At 46.5% G+C, this 17,726-nt stretch overlaps 1 protein-coding gene across 7 annotated transcripts in view; it reads left to right on the top strand.

The window, feature by feature from the left end:
* Positions 1–17,726, top strand: part of EPHB1 (EPH receptor B1) — a 401,305-nt gene that overhangs the window by 72,191 nt on the left and 311,388 nt on the right. For all 7 annotated transcript variants that reach the window (XM_084639911.1, XM_084639912.1, XM_084639913.1 and 4 more), the window contains exon 2: positions 6,017–6,081. In XM_084639911.1, coding sequence (XP_084496037.1) covers positions 6,017–6,081 — 65 coding nt within the window. The remainder of the gene's footprint in view (positions 1–6,016; positions 6,082–17,726) is intronic.

The following is a 17,726-nucleotide window of genomic DNA, read 5'->3' as shown; positions in this document are numbered from 1 at the left end:
ACTGCAAGTGGTACTTTTCCATGGTGCTGCAAGCACTGGTGGATCGCAAGGGATGTTTCACCGACATCAACGTGGGATGGCCGGGAAAGGTGCATGACACTCGCACCTTCAGGAACTCTGGTCTGTTTGAACAGCTGCAGGAAGGGACTTACTTCCCAGACCAGAAAATTACTGTTGGGGATGTTGAAATGCCAATAGTTATCCTTGGGGACCTAGCCTACCCCTTAATGCCATGGCTCATGAAGCCGTACACAGGCACCCTGGACATTAGTAAGGACTGGTTCAACTATAGGCTGAGCAAGTGCAGAATGGTGGTAGAATGTGCGTTGGGACATTTGAAAGTGCGCTGGCGCAGTTTATTGACTCGTTTGGATCTCAACACAACCAATATTCCAATTGTAATTGCTGCTTGTTGGGTGCTCCACAATATCTGTGAGAGTAAGGGGGAGACATTTATGGTGGGGTGGGAGGTTGAAGCAACTCACCTGGCGGCCAATTTCACACAGCCAGACAACAGGGTGATTAGAAGAGCACAGCAGGGTGCGCTGCGCATCAGAGAAGCTTTGAAAGCCAGTTTCATGACTGGACAGGGTACAGTGTGACAGTTTCTCTTGAAGTTACCCGCCCACTATATATAAGAAAGGAAATAAAGTCACAATTGTTTAAAAACCGTTCTTTATTATTTGTTGCACAACACATTGAGAGAAATCAGAAGGTAGACCGGGGGATGGGGGTGGGTTCTGGGGGAGGGAGGTGGTGGAGGAGGGAAGGACTGACCATGCTTTGGCTGAGCCAAACCTGAGTGTCCAGCCATCCTTCCTCATGATGTGGCGGAGGAGGGTTGGGGAAAAGAGGAGAGGAATGGGGAATAGGACTGGTTGAGCGAAATTCTAAGTGAGTGGTATTATGGCCTGGTGTGCAGGGTCACTGCACTGCTCAGGTTTGTGCCAAGTCGCAATGCCACTCAGACTTGGAGGGGATAGGTGTAGTGGCTCATGGGCTGAGGGGGCAGCCTACCCCTGGTGGTGGTGGGGGCACCTGAGGGAGGAAGAGAAGGGTCTGGCAGGGGGGAGGAATCTGTGCCCTTTCCCTTCTAAATGGCACTGCCCCATTACTGTGCTGCCAGGTAAAGTAACGGACTGTTGGAATATGGGCAATCTTAGCAAGATGAGTGGATCTGGAGAAAAATGGTCAGTTGGCAGGACTGTATGTGTGTGACATGGGGGTCAGGAATGGCAGAAAGGGCTGGGCTGCAATCTGTCAAACTCTAGGGCATCCACATGGAACATTTCGCCTCTCAGCATGCCTAGCAAAGCTGTCTTCCCGGCAATGCTCCCCGGCTGCTGCATCACTTCTTGCTGAGAGCAAACCACTCCTCACTGAGCATGGGGATGTTGGCTGTCTCTTCACTAAGCAGAAGCTCTTGTCCTAGGAGTTATGTATGTACAAAAGAAGGGGCGGGTTAAGAAGACTCTGCCCTCTCTCTACCCCAAGCTATGCCCTGAAACAGGCAGAAAGACTGTCCCCTCCAGAACTGAGTTTGGTCACCACAAGGGAACCCTCGTCACTTGGAAACTTCACCCCTTCCCTAGTTAAAAATTCCACAACTGTGGGTTTTTCAAGCTGAGAGCTGTGTAATTTGCCACATGTGTGACCTGTGACCAGGTAACATCTCCCCACCCCCAAATCTCTTGGAGAGGCCTGCTAGAGGTTAGCCTCTAATCCACTGTCTGCAGGAGCTTTTCATCCGCCATGAATGAATAGGTCTGAGGAGACTAAAGGAAAGAACCCGGCAGTAATAGAACCAAACACTCATTTGTCATGTTAGAGCAGAGCTGTGTGACAGACGGCTGCTGCTGCTAACACTAATCCCCTTGTGTCTCGCAGTCATGCACTGCGGCATAGATAAGAAAGTCGAGCTTGGAGGAAGAGGATGCAAACCTCCCCCTTGTCACTGCAGACTTGATGGGCAAAACATATTTGTTAACAGGGATTTTTTTTTCGTAACTTCACGAGTCAACTGTTCTGAATGGCACAGAACACTGCCAAGTTACAACAGCCAGGGAACTGCAGAAATCAGTGCAAAGGAAGCACCTTACTGGCTGAAGTTATCAAAAGTACATTCCTGGTGTCAGAGCACAGCCAAGAAAAGCACTCCAGGGAAGCAAGTTATAAGTGCACCGAACTGATGTACAGGAAGAGAGATGATGGAGTGAAAATCTTTTCTAAATAAACACTTGTTAAAAGTGCCTTTCCTGTAATTGAACACAGCAAGCCTATATATTAAAGAAAGATGAATTATGGGTAAACTAGAACAATCTTTGCTGATATGAGGGGGTGGTTATTCATTTCCTTAGTTATTGCAGAGTTGGGAGGTTGTACTAGTGGATAGAGACTCAGGAGACCAGAGTTCAATTCACAGCTCAGCCACAGACTTCCTGTATGACCTTGGGCAAGGAATTTTAATCCAGCCTGTGCTTACATTGCCCATCTGTAAAATGGGGTGCATACCTCCCTATCTCACAGGGCTGTTATGAAGATAAAAGCCCCTAATTCTGAGGCACTTGGATACTACAGTGAGAAGTGCTGAGATAGGCAGAGTTCTCTGCTTGGATGGTGGAGGGTCTATGGTCATGAGTATCACTTCTGCACGTTAACGTATGAACTGGCATGTCAAACTATTTCTTTGAAGGACTCCAATAAGGATTAATGGCTTCTTAATGGGGTATATGACAGTCTTTCTAGAGGTATGTGTGCAAGGAAAGAAATCAGATTCGTGGTGATTGCCCAATAGAGGGCCTGCCTCAACTAAGAACCCTCTTTGTAGAAAGGCTTAAAGATGAGCTGTGTATATAACAAAGTGTGTTTAAGGACTAAGGCCAGTGGAACTGCATATTTATTGGAGTTAACAGATACACATAAGGAGCTTGGAAGCCCAGGATCTGTAGCTGCCAAATACTCAAGTGGCATTTCTCAGGGGAGGTGAGTGAATGGAAGTGTGCTGAGAGGGATCGCAACATAGTGCTCCACGATTGTTTGTAACAAACATTACACTATGGCCCAGATGTGTTGGATGAAGCTGACTTTCTATAAACAAATGACTCGAATCCCCTTGCATTTCTCTTCTTCCCTTTTCTATTTCCCACTCTTTCTTTTACCTCTTGATATCTCTTTCTTCATTCCTTTTCGTTGACTGTTATTAACCCTAATGCTTCAGCCTCTTAAAAATTTCTCCTTTTTTCCTGTTCAGGCTCGTGTTACCCCTTACGGGCCAGATTCTGATACCCTTCCCCATTTGAATGGTGGTGTTTCTAGTGCAATAATGCCTGAAGGTTCCATTGCATGAAACATTGCCCATACACAGATGGGCTCTGCCCTGAAGAACTTAGTCTCTCTGTCTCTTGCTTATTCAAAGCATAGGAGGAAGGGAGCGGTGTCTTCATTTTACAGGTACTCATCTGAGTCAGCAGTGAAGTGACTTGCCCAGTTACAGAAGCAAGGAACTGAACCAAGTCACCTAGGTCCCACAGCAGCATCTTAACTACAAAGCCAGGTCTCACCCCGCCCCGCCCCTGTGTAAAACAGCACTCTGCTACTTAAGCAGCCTGATGACTTGAGAGGGACTACTGATAGAGTAAGGTGCTTCCCAACTTGAGGGAGAGGATCTGAATGTGGCCCTACAGACATATGTTTACCTTCAGTTTTCTAGGCTCTTTTTCCCCAATCTCTGTCTCTCTCCCAACGTTGTTTCTCATTGCCCACTTCCCGGAGCACTCTCTTCCCCACCCTCCTTTCTCTCTAATGGTGTTGCCATCCCCACTGTTATACCTCCTGTTCTTATCTCCCCATCACTGCCCCGAGTAGGCCTGTGTGAGGTGGTGGTTCCCACTCCCCATTTTTGGTACTGATTGCCACCCCTCCTCCGCACACACAACATACATCCTCAGAGTTGTTGTGTGTCTCCCATTTTCCAGATGTCTCACAACTTCACCATGACTCATGCCATTTTAAGAGTGGATTTTTTGGTAAGGCTGCTAACAGCTGTAACTCTTGGGTTTGCCACGAGAGGCCCAAAGGGAGAAAACTTCTGTGATTTGACAGTGTCCACTTCTTTCCTTATTTAAGTAGATGGAGGACCTATGGAACGTGAGTGGCAGGGCGACAGCCAGTGTCATACTCCAGCAGGGACAGCAAGGATGGGCCATTGTTTAGGTCGCTAGTGTCAGGTGTAGGAGACCCAGGTTTAATTCCCTGCTCTGCCACAGTGTAAGTCACTTAGCCTCTCTGTGCTCAGTTCCTCACCCGTGAAGTCAGGGTAATAGCACTGTCCTATCTCACAGGTGGTTGTGTGGAACAAGACACGAAGAGCGTGAAGCATACAGATACTGTGGTGACAGGCTATGTAAATATCTTAGAGCAATAGTTACAAGGAGAGTCCTAACACTGGTGAGAATTGTAGATTTTCCCCACTAACTTTTGAACCCTGTTTATACTTTGAATCGAGGTGGAATGCCTCATCTCCGCTGCTAAACCCCACTTCAGTCTCTGAAGGAGCCATGTCAAATGCTGCTAGTCAATGCTGCTGATAAAAGAAAGAATGTAGAACATTAATCAAGAGAAACTGGGTGGAGGGTCCTGGCTGAAGTCTTCTAGCCTTATGTCCCTGAGTAGTGGCAAAGGATGGGTGGAAAGACTAATAAGAGTTCCTCATTTCCCACTTGTGATTTCTGGAATGTTGATGGAGGGATTAAACACAACAGTTTGGCAGCATTTACTATATTCTTTTAGTTGTACTGATTTTATTTCCAGGCCATTTATCTTTCCAGCACCACATGTTTATCTTTCCAGCATTCACTTCCTCACTTTCCTACTACATTGAAGTAGTAACTTTCCTGGGACAAAAGTGCTCCCTTTTTAGGCACCCAGGTGGTATCTGGGCTGTAAAGGAAAACACCAACATTCATAGGTTTGGGGGTTGACCAGACAGTCAGCTAGACCAGACGTGAGGGACACATTTCTTTCGCATTTGGTAGAGATGCAGGATCCAAGCAAATTAATCTTGGTGTCTGCCTGACTGAAAAGAAATAAATAAAACCTGGAAGATTTTCCTCATCTGTCTGTATATGTTGTAAGTTTTTTTCTTATAAAAGGAGGGCAGGGAAAATATTATCTGTATTGCATCTTAATGTTTTGCAAAAATCCTCCCCCCAAAAACCGAAACAGAAATCCTACTGCAGTGATATTACTCACTATTCATTGATCTGACTCCCCCCTAGCCATGACGGGGATAATGAATGCATGCAACAACTTGGTATATGGAACAGCTGCCAGTCCATAAAACAGGACATCCAATGCTGTTGATCAAAGCACCCAGCTGTCAGCAACTTCACACCAGGACTGTAGAACTGGCCATGCTCAATCTCTTGATCACTGGGAGCAGAGATTGTATCTGTGACTGAAGTTGAGGTCCCACCCTCACCCCTCCATCCCTGGACTTGTCCTCTATTGTAACAATTCAAGGAGCAAAATGAAATCTGCAGCCAGGAGTTAGTGCTTTTTAGCCAGGCCTTAATATAGGTACCTTTTTACAACTCCACACAACCATTTTTATGGGTAACATTATTTTCCTGTTTCAGGGCTGTCACATTGTAGTCTAAAGGGGTGCTTGTGACTCACTCACTTGTAGGCCAGGGTCTTGAGGCTTTATGCTGAAATAAATCCAATTGACTTCTATGGGAGACTTGCTGGAGAAACAGGAGATTCTCACTGCTGGTGTAGATTGCATTAAGAATGTGGGCTTCAGAAACTGTTCAGTGTAAAAAGGGATCCACTGCATTATTTCGGAAGAGCTCCCAGGACCTGATCCTGCACCATCAAAGCCAAAGAGAGTGCTAGTCATTACAATGGGTGCTGAATCAGATACCAAATAGGTTTACAGTGTGTTTGTAATTTCAGTCTATTATTTGGAGTCCCTAGTAATTCATTTTGTTTTGATCCTCTTGTGTGTGCTCCTCAGAAACCTTGATGGATACCCGGACGGCTACAGCTGAGCTGGGCTGGACTGCAAACCCTCCTTCAGGGGTAAGTGGATGTGTCAAATTGCTGGCTTTTTGCATGTTTATCAGGTCTTGCAGGCTTTACAGTCATTTTCAAGAAATGCTGATTTTAAAAACTCCTGAGTCCTTTCTGCGTGGTGAAGACTGCCTTTTGCTCACGACAAAAATACTCGCCAAACAGCATCAGCAAAAATACTCACCACCATCTTTACACACACAGGAAGTGTTTTGAGGGAAGTTCTACGGCCTGTGTTATGCAGGATGTTAGATTAATACTATGTCTGTACCACGGCCCTTACAGCTGCACCGCTGCAGTTGCGCCGTTGTAAGATTTCCTGTGTAGCCGCTCTATGGGAGAGTTCTCCTGCTGGCATCATTAAACCACCTCGCAAGGAAGCGGCGGTAGCTGTGTTGGTGAGAGAGCATCTCCTGGTGACATAGCACTGTCCACACTGGTACTTTTGTCGGTGAAACTTATGTTAGTCAGGGGTGTGTACTTTCTAGTCTTAGCATCTATGAATAACCCAAATTTCACATTTCATTTAATATATAAAGCCAACCACACTTCTTTATCCCAGCAGTGTCTTATCTGTGAATCACCAGCCTCCCTTCCAAAGGCAGGAACATTGGGCGGGCACCTCAGTGTCATATGGCAAGGGTTAAATTACACTTGGACAGCTGGGCAAAGCCACTCTCTGAGCCTGACTCCCCAGTGGAAAGTCACTCCACCGACTCTCCCTCTCCAGTTGCAAACCCACCACAAATTCCTAGCCATGACATGCAGCAGGGGCAGGTTAGGAACTGCTTGTCATGTTTCCAGTCAATGATCTATCCCCTCTGCTGGAAATTTGTTCTGTGCATGGCGCTTTTGCCTACTCACTCTCAGATGGCATCAGCCTCCACTCAACTCACATTCTGATGAGGCACAGCACGCTGCCAGGAAGTGGTTAGCTTTCAGAAACAGCTGCAGAGTGGAAGAGAGGGGTTTGATTTTTGAACTGTACCACCTTCCGCCCATAGCCATGGCATTCCAAAGCATTTTGCAAGGCAATGAGTCAGAGTCTGTTGGTGCATTAACTATGTAGAAAACTGCACAGCAGTAACCGTTGTGTACTCAGCCCTGGCTCATATACAGCTTGTGAGCATTAGAACCTGTTTTTCTGTGGGAGGCAATGTTGACTCATAAACTGGGGAAAGTGTGTGTGTGTGTTGGGGGGGGGGCTGGGAAACTGGGGAGAAGGCAGGGAGAATGTGTTGGAGACAGTGGAATGGGGTGAGAGTGAGGGGAAAGGGAAGGATGATATTAGGGGGCAGCAGATTGAAGAGGAGGTGATGAAATGGGCGGGGGCGGGGGATACTGGGTAGGAGACTGAGATGGAGCAGGAGCCTGGGGAGGGAAGTGCTAGAGGACACAATGGGAGCTGGATAGCGCTGAGACAGAACAACAGCTTCCCCATCTCTGGTTAGGAGAAGGGCACAAGGTACCCTCCCATAGAAAGAAGAAGACTGCCTATTTGGGTGTACGTCCTGGACTGGGTTTGTCTATCTGAAATCATCCCCCACCACCAGTGTGTGTGGGATGTCTTCATCCGTAAAGAGGAAAACTAGAAGGCAAACCAATTTAATGATCTGCTTCATGATTGGCTTGAACTGTTTTTGGACAGCTGACTCACTCTTTTTGACCTCCTTAAGGCTGGCAACTGCAGTCTTATTTTTTTTCTTCTGAATAGATAACTCTGGTTAGCACAAGACGTGTTTCACCTTAATTTATCATAGAATCATAGAAGATTAGGGTTGGAAGAGACCTCAGGAGGTCATCTAGTCCAATCCCCTGCTCAAAGCAGGACCAGCACCAACTAAATCATCTCAGCCAGGGCTTTGTCAAGCCTGACCTTAAAAACTTCAAAGGAAGGAGATTCCGCCACCTCGCTGGGTAACACATTCCAGTGCTTCACCACCCTCCTAGTGAAATAGTGTTTGCTAATATCCAACCTAAACCTCCCGCACTGCAACTTGAGACCATTGCTCCTTGTTCTGTCATCTGTCACCACTGAGAACACCCAAGCTCCATCCTCTTTGGAACCCCCCTTCAGGTAGTTGAAGGCTGCTATCAAATCCCCGCTCATTCTTCTCTTCTGCAGACTAAATAAGCCCAGTTCCCTCAGCCTCTCCTCGTAAGTCATGTGCCCCAGACCTCTAATCATTTTCGTTGCCCTCCGCTGGACTCTCCAATTTGTCCACATCCCTTCTGTAGTGGGGGACCAAAACTCAACACAATATTCCAGGTGTGTCCTCACCAGTGCTGAATAGAGGGAATAATCACTTCCCTCGATCTGCTGCCAATGCTCCTACTAATACAGCCCAATATGCCATTGACTTTCTTGGTAATGAGGGCACACTGCTGACTCAAATCCAGTTTCTCATCCACTGTAATCCCAAGGTCCTTTTCTGCAGAACTGCTACTTAGCCAGTAGGTCCCCACCCTGTAGCAGTGCGTGGGATTCTTCCTTCCTCAGTGCAGGGCTCTGCACTTGTCTTTGTTGAACCTCATCAGATTTCTTTTGGCCATTCTGGACCCTATCCCTACCCTCCACCATATCTACCTCTCCTCCCAGTTTAGTGTCATCTGCGAACTTGGTGAGGCTGCAATTAATCCCATCATCCTGATCATTGATAAAGATGTTGAACAAAACCAGCCCCAGGACGGACCCCTGGGTTACTCCGCTTGATACCGGCTGCCAACTAGACATCGAGCCGTTGATCACTACCCATTCAGCCCAACAATCTAACCAACTTTCTATCCACCTTATAGTCCATTCATCCAATCCATACATTTGTAACTTGCTGGCAAGAAATACTGTGGGAGATCGTATCAAAAGCTTTGCTAAAGTCAAGATATATCACAACCAGCACTTTCCCCATATCCACAGAGCCAGTTATCTCATCATGAAGGCAATCTGGTTGGTCAGGCATGATTTATGTATGTGTAAAGCATGTAGACCTTTGTATCTGAGTCTGCATTTTCATATGGGTGACTTCCCATGAAGAGAAGGGAGTTACCTCACAAGTGGAGAACCAATGTGGACAGAGCCAATTCGATCAGGAGCAAAGCTGCTCCCCCTGGAATTGACACCTCCTCATCTATTATTGGGAGTGGACTAGGAGGGTGGTGGGCTACATCCATCCTGATGTAGCCCTGTCAACACTGGTTCTCCACTTGTGACGTAACTCCCTTCTCTTCATGTGTCAGTCTATTTATGTCTGCATCTATAATTTTCACTCCATGCATCTGAAGAAGTGGGGTTTTTACCCACAAAAGCTTATGCTCAAATAAATCTGTTAGTCTTTAAGGTGCCACCGGACTCCTGGTTGTTTTTTTTCAGAAAGAAATTTGTTGACTCTGGTTGTAGGTCTAGGTCCTCCCAAACAAGAACCTGTTTGTACTGCAGTACAAGGGTATGTGTAGCTATGTGCCACCGTGAAAAGCGGGCTGTGTCCACACTGCAGTGTGTAGCTACCCCCAGCAGTGAAAGGCTCTGGCAAGGTGTAATGGTCCCTCGCTCTCCTGCTCAGAGGGAGGCCACTCAGTCCGGTCCGGCCTGGACAGGACCAGAGTCCGTAGGACAGCCAAGAGCCCACAATAGGATGGGGCACTCAATTGTCACAGTCCGGCTTTAGCCTGGGTTTGGGCAGCTCAAGCTGTCAGTCTTTACAAAAAGTCTAGAACTGAGCTGGGGCCTGGGCTTGATCAGGCTCAGGCAGCCAGCAACAAAACAGTCTATCAGGGCTGGCTTTAGCCTGGGTGGGGCTCAGGCAGCCAGCAAACAAACAGTCTATAGGTAAGCTGGGGCCTGGGCTTGAGGAGGCTCAGGCTGCCAGCAAGCAAAGCAGTCCAGGGCTGGCTTTACCCTGGGCAGGGCTCAGGCAGCCAACAAACAAACAGTCTATAAGTTAGCTGGTAAGGGAGGCTCCTTCTTTAAGGCTAGAGCTTCCCTGCACAGTGTAGGGAGTCAGCCACCCCGGGGTGGGGTGGCAGGGGGACACGGGCCCACCCTACTCTACCACGCCCAACCCAGGGCCCTGGCAGGGGCAGGACTGGCTGCTCCTGTGTTGGCAGGGATCCAGCTGCAACACTCCAACTGAGCCACGATGAGCTCTGCAGCCGGCTGCTCTGTGGCTGCCCCTGGGCCACTTCCTGCCTCCCCAGGGGTTGGTACCTGTGGCCTCCCAGCCTCTTCCGGCTCCTCGGGGTACACGATGGCATGCACTCCGGACCAGTCCTCGTCGGCGTCTGGGGATCAGGAACAGCCAGGGGTAGGTTCCCTTGTGGGCCACTGCAGAACGGGCAGAACATCCTTCTCCTCCGCAGACTTGTCCCCAACTGTGCTGCAGGGCCTGCCTTTTATACTTTCAGCCACACCCCAGCACTTCTGGCAAGGGGGGGCGGGGTGATCTAGGCTCCACCCTCCAAGGGGAGTGTAATGGTCCCTTGTGTAAAGGGGAGTGTAAAGGAAGGCCCTGGTTGGAGGGAGGCCATTCAGCCTCACTACACCAGGGGACACTACACTTCTAAAACTAGCTGTGTAGATAGGGGATGCACTGCTTGGGCATGTAGAGAGCCATGGAGGGTATATACCATGTGGTTCTGGAGTTTCTTTACTCACCTAAGCAGTGCCTCACAGTCTATACTGCTATTAATACTTGGGCTGGGAGATGCATGCATTGTAGGTACTCTACGTGCTGCCATAAGTGAGCATGCAGCATAGACATGCCCTAAAACATCACCTCTTATGTGTGGGTTTTACCCAGATCCATTACATGCAGTGTATCCCTGGGGCCTTGCACTCTTCATCAGAGGCAAAGGAGGTGTGGGATTCCCTGCAAGCTCACACCCGGTGAAAGAGAAATCTGACTCTGCTGAAAGTAGTGGTGAGGGACCAGCAGCTCTGACTAGAAGACCAAAGCAGTAACTGTTCCAGAAGTCCTTAACCGCAGAAAGGACAAACCGCAGGAGAACAAACCACAAGGAGCAACTAAACTTGACAGCTTCTCTTCGGTGGGAAGGAAACAGAATTGTTGTTTCTTTCTTTGACTCCCAGGTTTCCTTGTCAGATACCTCAGAACCGAGTGTCTCAGTCTTCCAGGGCTAAGGTTTGTTGTATTAATTTAGATGGAATACCTGGACCCAAAGAGCCAAAAGTGTTCACATACCCTGTCACCGTCAACATCAAAACGTTTTAAATGGGGTTTAGTAGACAGAGACCTCAGCTTACATTATACCATGGTGGAGAGACCATTAAACTCCTTTTTAACCTTGTATGAAAGATAAGATACAGTAAGGAAGAAAAAACAGTTGAAATGTAAAGTATGAAGTAAGACTGTCACTTAAACAGCATCCCTTGTTCCCTTTCCCTTGGGGTGGAGAGTTTTTAGAACAAACCCCCCTTTATTTAGCAGTCTCTTAGAAAGTAATAACTGTCCATCTGGGGGAAAAGAATAAGTGCATTGAAATGGGCGGGAATTGTTGCTTATTTTTGTTAAGTCCAATCCTGTTCCCTAGAAGACAAACATGCACAAGAGAGGGAAAAAGACCAGCAAAGGGAGACAATCCAGCTTCTGTCTCTGGTGTTACCTCTTACTTGAAAATTCAGTACTGGAAAAACACAGGATGTGGCCTTATCAGCACCCCCTCTCCCCCAAGACCTGGCAGGCTTGTACCCACGTTGGGCTGCTTAGGGAATTGCTTTTAGTTGGCTCTCAGGTAACAGACTTCCATCAGTGTCACACAAAAGACAGTTTTGTTTGGCTAAGCCAGATTCCTCTTAGACAGAAGGAAAAGCAGGGGTGGGGTGGGGGGAGAGGAAGTAGTCAGGTGGAAAAGAAAAGGTCACATGGGGTAAAGGGAGTGTCAATCTCACATCCCAGCTAGTGATTGGGATTGAGCTGGTGAAGATGGCAGTGTGATTTGGGTCCCTCTCTGGCCCAGTCTGGTCAGGACAACCCACATCGCAGAGGTCACAGTACTCCCAGCAGATGGTTGGGATGGCAGCTGCCATAATGGTGGAGCTGTTCTCTCATCATTTAGTCAGCCAGTGTAGCAATAGCCTCTTCATCCATTCATCAACCCAGCCAGCAGTTGTTGACTGACAGCTGCTTCTGCTAATTTCTCTCCCCTGCCCCAGTCTTCTCTCTTTAAGAACACCAAAAGGGAGCAACAGCCAGACTAGCCCATTCCCTTCTTATTTTGTTCACTTTTTGTCCATAGATATCCAGTCCCACGCTCAAGTTTACCAGACATGATCTTAAGATAGTCCTTGAATTATCAGCAGGGTTTTTGTTGGGTCTAATTCAGTCTCGTTGTCTCCCATGTGCACCTTTTTCTCATCATTTTTATAGGTTATTTTGACATCTTTTTAAACCTTCACTCACTTTTTACAGTTGAACTCACAGTTAAGGTAAACTTGTAGGTCCAGTTAGTAGAGCAGGCCCTGGTAGTGAGGAGAGAGCTTTAAATAAAAGAGAGAGGGTATTTCCTCGCTTTCTTCTAGCCCAAGGGTTCCCAGGAAGTCAAAAGTGAAAATGAGGAGAAAAACGCAGAACTACTGCCCTGTTGCTGGGATGATGGGCAACTGTCTGATTCCATGCCCAAAGTCTTACAGGAGAAAATATGGGAAAAGTTCTTTCTCCTGAACACACCTGAGAGAATAGGAGGGTGGTACCATTACTAGACCTTCCTGACCACGTGATCGCCCCAGAAAGGAGAAGCACCAGGAATTAAGTGGGCTGGGCACTGAAAGCTGAAGTATGTCTGTTAGGTCTAGCAAATGTGTACCCCTGCTCCCAGCAACAGAGGACATCATCAGAGCTGAGTGAGTCCATCCAGCAGCCCCACAAGCCTCAGCAAACCAGCTCAGAGCTCCTACCCTGTCCAGGAGCAAGGTGGACTGTGTAGTGATACCCATGGAAGATGTTGCCTTGTTCTCTCTTGTAGCAGATGCATAAAAGATAACATTTTCCTAAAAAAATGCTACGCACCGATATTGTTGACTCAGCCCTAAGAAAGGATGCTAAAGCAGCCACTGCTGCTGTTACTGGTATGGAAGCATCTTGTCAGTAGTGACTCATCATTTTTGGCAACTAGGTGTCAGAGGTTGTGACTTAATGTGGAGCGCTGGGCATTCAACAGCTCTGAAAATTGTATGTGGGGGGAAACTTAAAAATAGAGCCACATAAAACCAGAGCCCAGTTTGTAAAACGTTGACCTACTTGTTCTACCTTATGTTACAAAAGCCAGATATGATGTAAAGTAGCTGAAGACATCGTTACAAGATTTCACCATGAGAGTTAAGGGTCCTTTTACCCGAGCTCATACTTCATCAGTGGCTAATTGTGGGTCATGTATAGTTTATCCCTCAGCCTTGATCTGTCTATCTGAGCCTGTGATCGCTCAGCTGCCTGACTGTCTAGTAGATTCATTTTTATTAGGCACCTGAGCATTCTTTCTTGACAAAATATAAGGGCTCACCCAGACGGGGTGGATGAGGGTATGTAGGTGTGAGGGAGAGAGAGAATGTATTATACCTCCATTCTAACAGCAGCCTATGGAAAAAAAACAAGGCCTACAGGCCTGCATGTCTCCTCTACAACTTTATAGGCAACATCATATGTTTACAGGTCCAGGTCCATGGCAAAGAATGAGTCCTCTGCTCCTCATCAGAGATCCTTCCAGCATAGCATATTGTAAGAGCAGCATGCCACCACAGCTCCAGAGTCCAAAAACATGGTAGACAGTGGGATCATTGTGGAGAGGGATGTTTTCTTTCCTTCCCCCCACTTAAGGCAATGGAGACACATATGTGTCCCCTACCCCAGTGGATTACTTCTCTTCTAAAGATCCTTCTAGTTTTAATGGCCTCTCTTACCAGCACTGGTGAAAGCAGCATTGATTGATACCAGCCTCTGTCAGATAATTTTCCGTCCTGCCTGTTTTCTGCAGTGTCCTTAGCAGCCATTGAGCAAATATCTTCCTGTCAACTGGTTGTTTTTCTGTAGCATTTACCTAGAGGAGAAATAAATTTATCCAGAGGAGAAATAAAATCTGGTTCCTGCTGCCCAGAGAGGGGTTTCTATGGCACTTGATGGAAAGAATTGGAAATATAACCCTAGTGTTCTAACCAACACGGGCAAGCTATTGCTGATCGCCTAATGTCTATTATGCTGTCTCTCAACTAAGCGTATTTCTTTGGGGCAAGGACAGTGGACCTGATCTACTTACACCAGTGTAAGTCAGGATTCAATGGAGTTACACTAGCACTAAGCCAGTAACAGAGAATTAGGCCACAGGCCTCCATAATACCTGTGTGAAGGGCCAAGCAAACTGTTAGCACTTCTTAATAATAGCCTTTGGAACTTTATATCGGAGTTGCTGGCCCTGCCACTCAAACAGGTGCTACATTAAGCAAATTCTGTTCTGTTTCCTGTGATTGCCATGCAGTGGTTTCTTCCTGCCTGGCTTCCACTTCGATGCCCATGGAAAGAGGACTCAGTCTATGGCACAGTTGGCTGCTTGCATTTGACTTGATACGCAGAATTGTATCTCAGCCACACAGACGTACTCCTTCAGATAGATCTTGTCCTCGAGCTGGCCCCCAGGCTTCAGAAAAGGAAAGGTTTTCCACATATAGACAAGTCTCTGAACTCCCTTCCCCCCTTTTCCTCCTTCCAGGTAAACCACTCAGTTCAGTCACTGTTCTCCATCCTCTCTTTCACTCTCTACCGAAAGGCTTGTAATTAGGAAACATTAGCAGGCTCAAAACAGCTTTCATACCTGGAACATCATCCATAATTGCACTCAGCAGTGCTCTTCCCTGGCTATTAATGTCACTTTTATGAAGTAATGAGGAACAAAACACCCTGAGGCACTTAAAACATCTTTCTTATACAATACGAGTCTTTGAGGAATGGAAGCATAAAATAACCTGACTCACATTCCCCTGACAGAGAAAGTGATAGACAAAGACAGGGACAGAAAGGTAGGCGGGGGGGGGGGGCAAGGGGGAGTGAATCAGTTAGGAAGACTGGCTTCAGTTTAATAGATGGGTATAACAGATGGATAGCTAGAGGGTTATGGTATAGAGGTAGTACAACAGAGGTGGTACAGACGTAGGTCAGTGGATGGATGGTGAGATGGATGGCTTCATTAAAGCAGTGAAAATATGTAAGGACAGATCATTGCAATAGTGAAAAATCCAATATACTTCAGATGGTTATGTTTTATCTTGGTGGAAGTTTTCAATCCCAACTGAATCTAGTTGAGTTTTACGGCCGGTTGCTAAGACTACTTCAGTAAGCAGGGGTTGTACATAAGTGTGGTTACCATTCGGGTTCCTGCAGCCTTCCTCCTGCCACAGTTGTCCGCACTAGCATTTCACAATCCTCTAACCTGTGATCTTGTATCCTGATCACTACCTGCTTCTTATTTTGCCCTCCCTGGGTCAGAATTAATTTTTTCTGAGGCTCTCAGTGCCCAGGCCCAGACTTTCAAAACTGCTCAGCTCCTGAGGCACGAAAACAAGGGCCCCAACTTTGATTTTTGTGAGAGGAGCTCAGTGTGGGCTCTTGTAAGCATCGTGCCCTTGTTCCAATGCCTGTTCAGGAGCTGAGTCCTTGTGAAAATCCAGCCCCATAGCTGGTATTGACAAATTACCAAAATGCTGACAGGAACAGCAAATGAAAGGTGCTGGTAATCGCCCCACATAAGCAGGCACGGTGGAAGCCCTCAGGAGGCAGGTGCAAAATGTGCATTATGAAATGCAGCATGGCGGAACAAATCCTTTTTCTTGGGCTAGAGGCAGCCAGTTCCGTAGGAGATTCAAGTTCAGAATTTCTCAAATTCTAAGGCCATAAGGGCCCCTTATGATGATCTAATCTGACCTCAAGCATAAAACAGGCCACAGAACCTCACCCAATAATTTTTGCTTTGAGCCCATAGTTTCTGCTTGAGCTAGAGCCTGTCTTTTAGAAAGAGATCCTATGCTACTTCGACTCCCAGTGGTGGAGAACCAACCACCTCAAGAGGTAAATTGTTCTAATGGTTAACTACCTTCCCTATTAAACAATTGTGCCTTATTTCTAGTCTGAATTTATCTAGCTTCAACATCGAAGTGTCGGCTCGTGTTATGCCTCCCTATCCTAGATCAAAGAGCCCTTTACTATGAGGTACTTGTAGATAGCGCTCAAGTTACTATTTTAACCTTTTCTTTGACAAAATAACTAGAGCAAGCGTCTTTAGTCTCACATGGTAAGGTATTTTTTCAGGCCTTCAATTATTCGTGTAGCGCCTTGCTGAAGCCCTTTGAATTTTTCATCATTCTTTTTGAAGTGTGCACACCAAAACTGGCCCCAGTATTCCAATAAAGCTCTCACTGTCATAGAGAGAGGTAACATCTGTATATTAAAACCAGACCAGAGGGGTGAAATGGTCAACCCAGTTTGGATGCTAGTCTGTGCTAAGCAGTGTCTCCTCCTGTTCCCATGCCTACTTGAACATTGAAGCAATATTCTTTAAGTATCCTCTTGTAACAGCACAATCTTAGTCTTTTGTTCAGCTTAACAGCTCTCAATAAATATGCCTAAAGCAGGTTTGTGCAATTTCCTGGCCAGTCCAGGTGCTGGACGTCTGCACAACAGTAATAAAATGTATTCAGATAAGAGTTATCCAGAATATTGTAAACTGTATTGACTTATGACCTCATAACTCATACATGCAGCTACAGCTCTTTCTCACAGCCTGGCCTCTAAGATCTATGGGTGAAATCATTGTCTTTTTGAAGTCAATGAGAGTTTTGCCCATGACTTCAATAAAATTGGTTGGAAAATGGTTTGGTTTTCGCCAGAAAATCTTGACAAAAATTGAATATTTTTTTTTGTTTGTTTTCATTAAAACTCCCAAAACTACAAAGCTGAAAATTTTCAATGTTAGGTAATGGAAAACAAACTTTTTGGATGAAAATCTAAATTGTATGTCTAAAACCTGTAGAAAAGAGAGATATTCTGGCCAACCACTCACATTTGGTTTTCAGATTTTTGGTTTGCAAATGGAAAAATTGAAAATGTTCATGTTCAATTGAAAAAGACATGTATTAGTCAGAACCCAATATTCCATCTAAAAAGAAGTTCAACAGAAAATGCCAATTCAAGCTGCCCTATCTCTCAGCTATGCTAAGGATCAGTTGGGACAAAAGCAGCTCCTGTTTATCCTATCCAGCTGAGAATCAAGAGGAGAGGCAAGGAGCATGAGTTGGTGTGGCTAGAAGAGGCATTGTTGATGTGTTTCTCACAGCATCAGCCCAGTGGGACACACAGAGCTTGGGTATCTGGTTATCCTTTAAAAATGATTCCCTTGGATCCTTGGACCTTTAAGCTCAGTGGAGAGTGTGGGGGTGTGCTTTAAACCTCTGGGTTTCAGGCTTGTGGGGCATCACCTGGCACCTTTAACAAAGCCACGTCACACACAGTTGAGCCCTTTCTGTATTTGGAAAAGACAGAACAAAGCTTGTGAAGAACATAGAGAGTGTGGGGGTGGCAAATGATGCAGGAACATAGGAGCAGCCAGACTGGATCAGATCCCATATCCATGAAATCGTAGTTGCTGCAGCCCTTGGCTTGAAG

The sequence above is a fragment of the Lepidochelys olivacea genome (genome assembly GCF_965140295.1).
Source record: "Lepidochelys olivacea isolate rLepOli2 genome assembly, chromosome: 9".
Classification (NCBI taxonomy): domain Eukaryota; kingdom Metazoa; phylum Chordata; order Testudines; family Cheloniidae; genus Lepidochelys; species Lepidochelys olivacea.
Note: the sequence above shows the minus strand (reverse complement) of the source record. Positions and strands in the feature narration are given on the sequence as shown.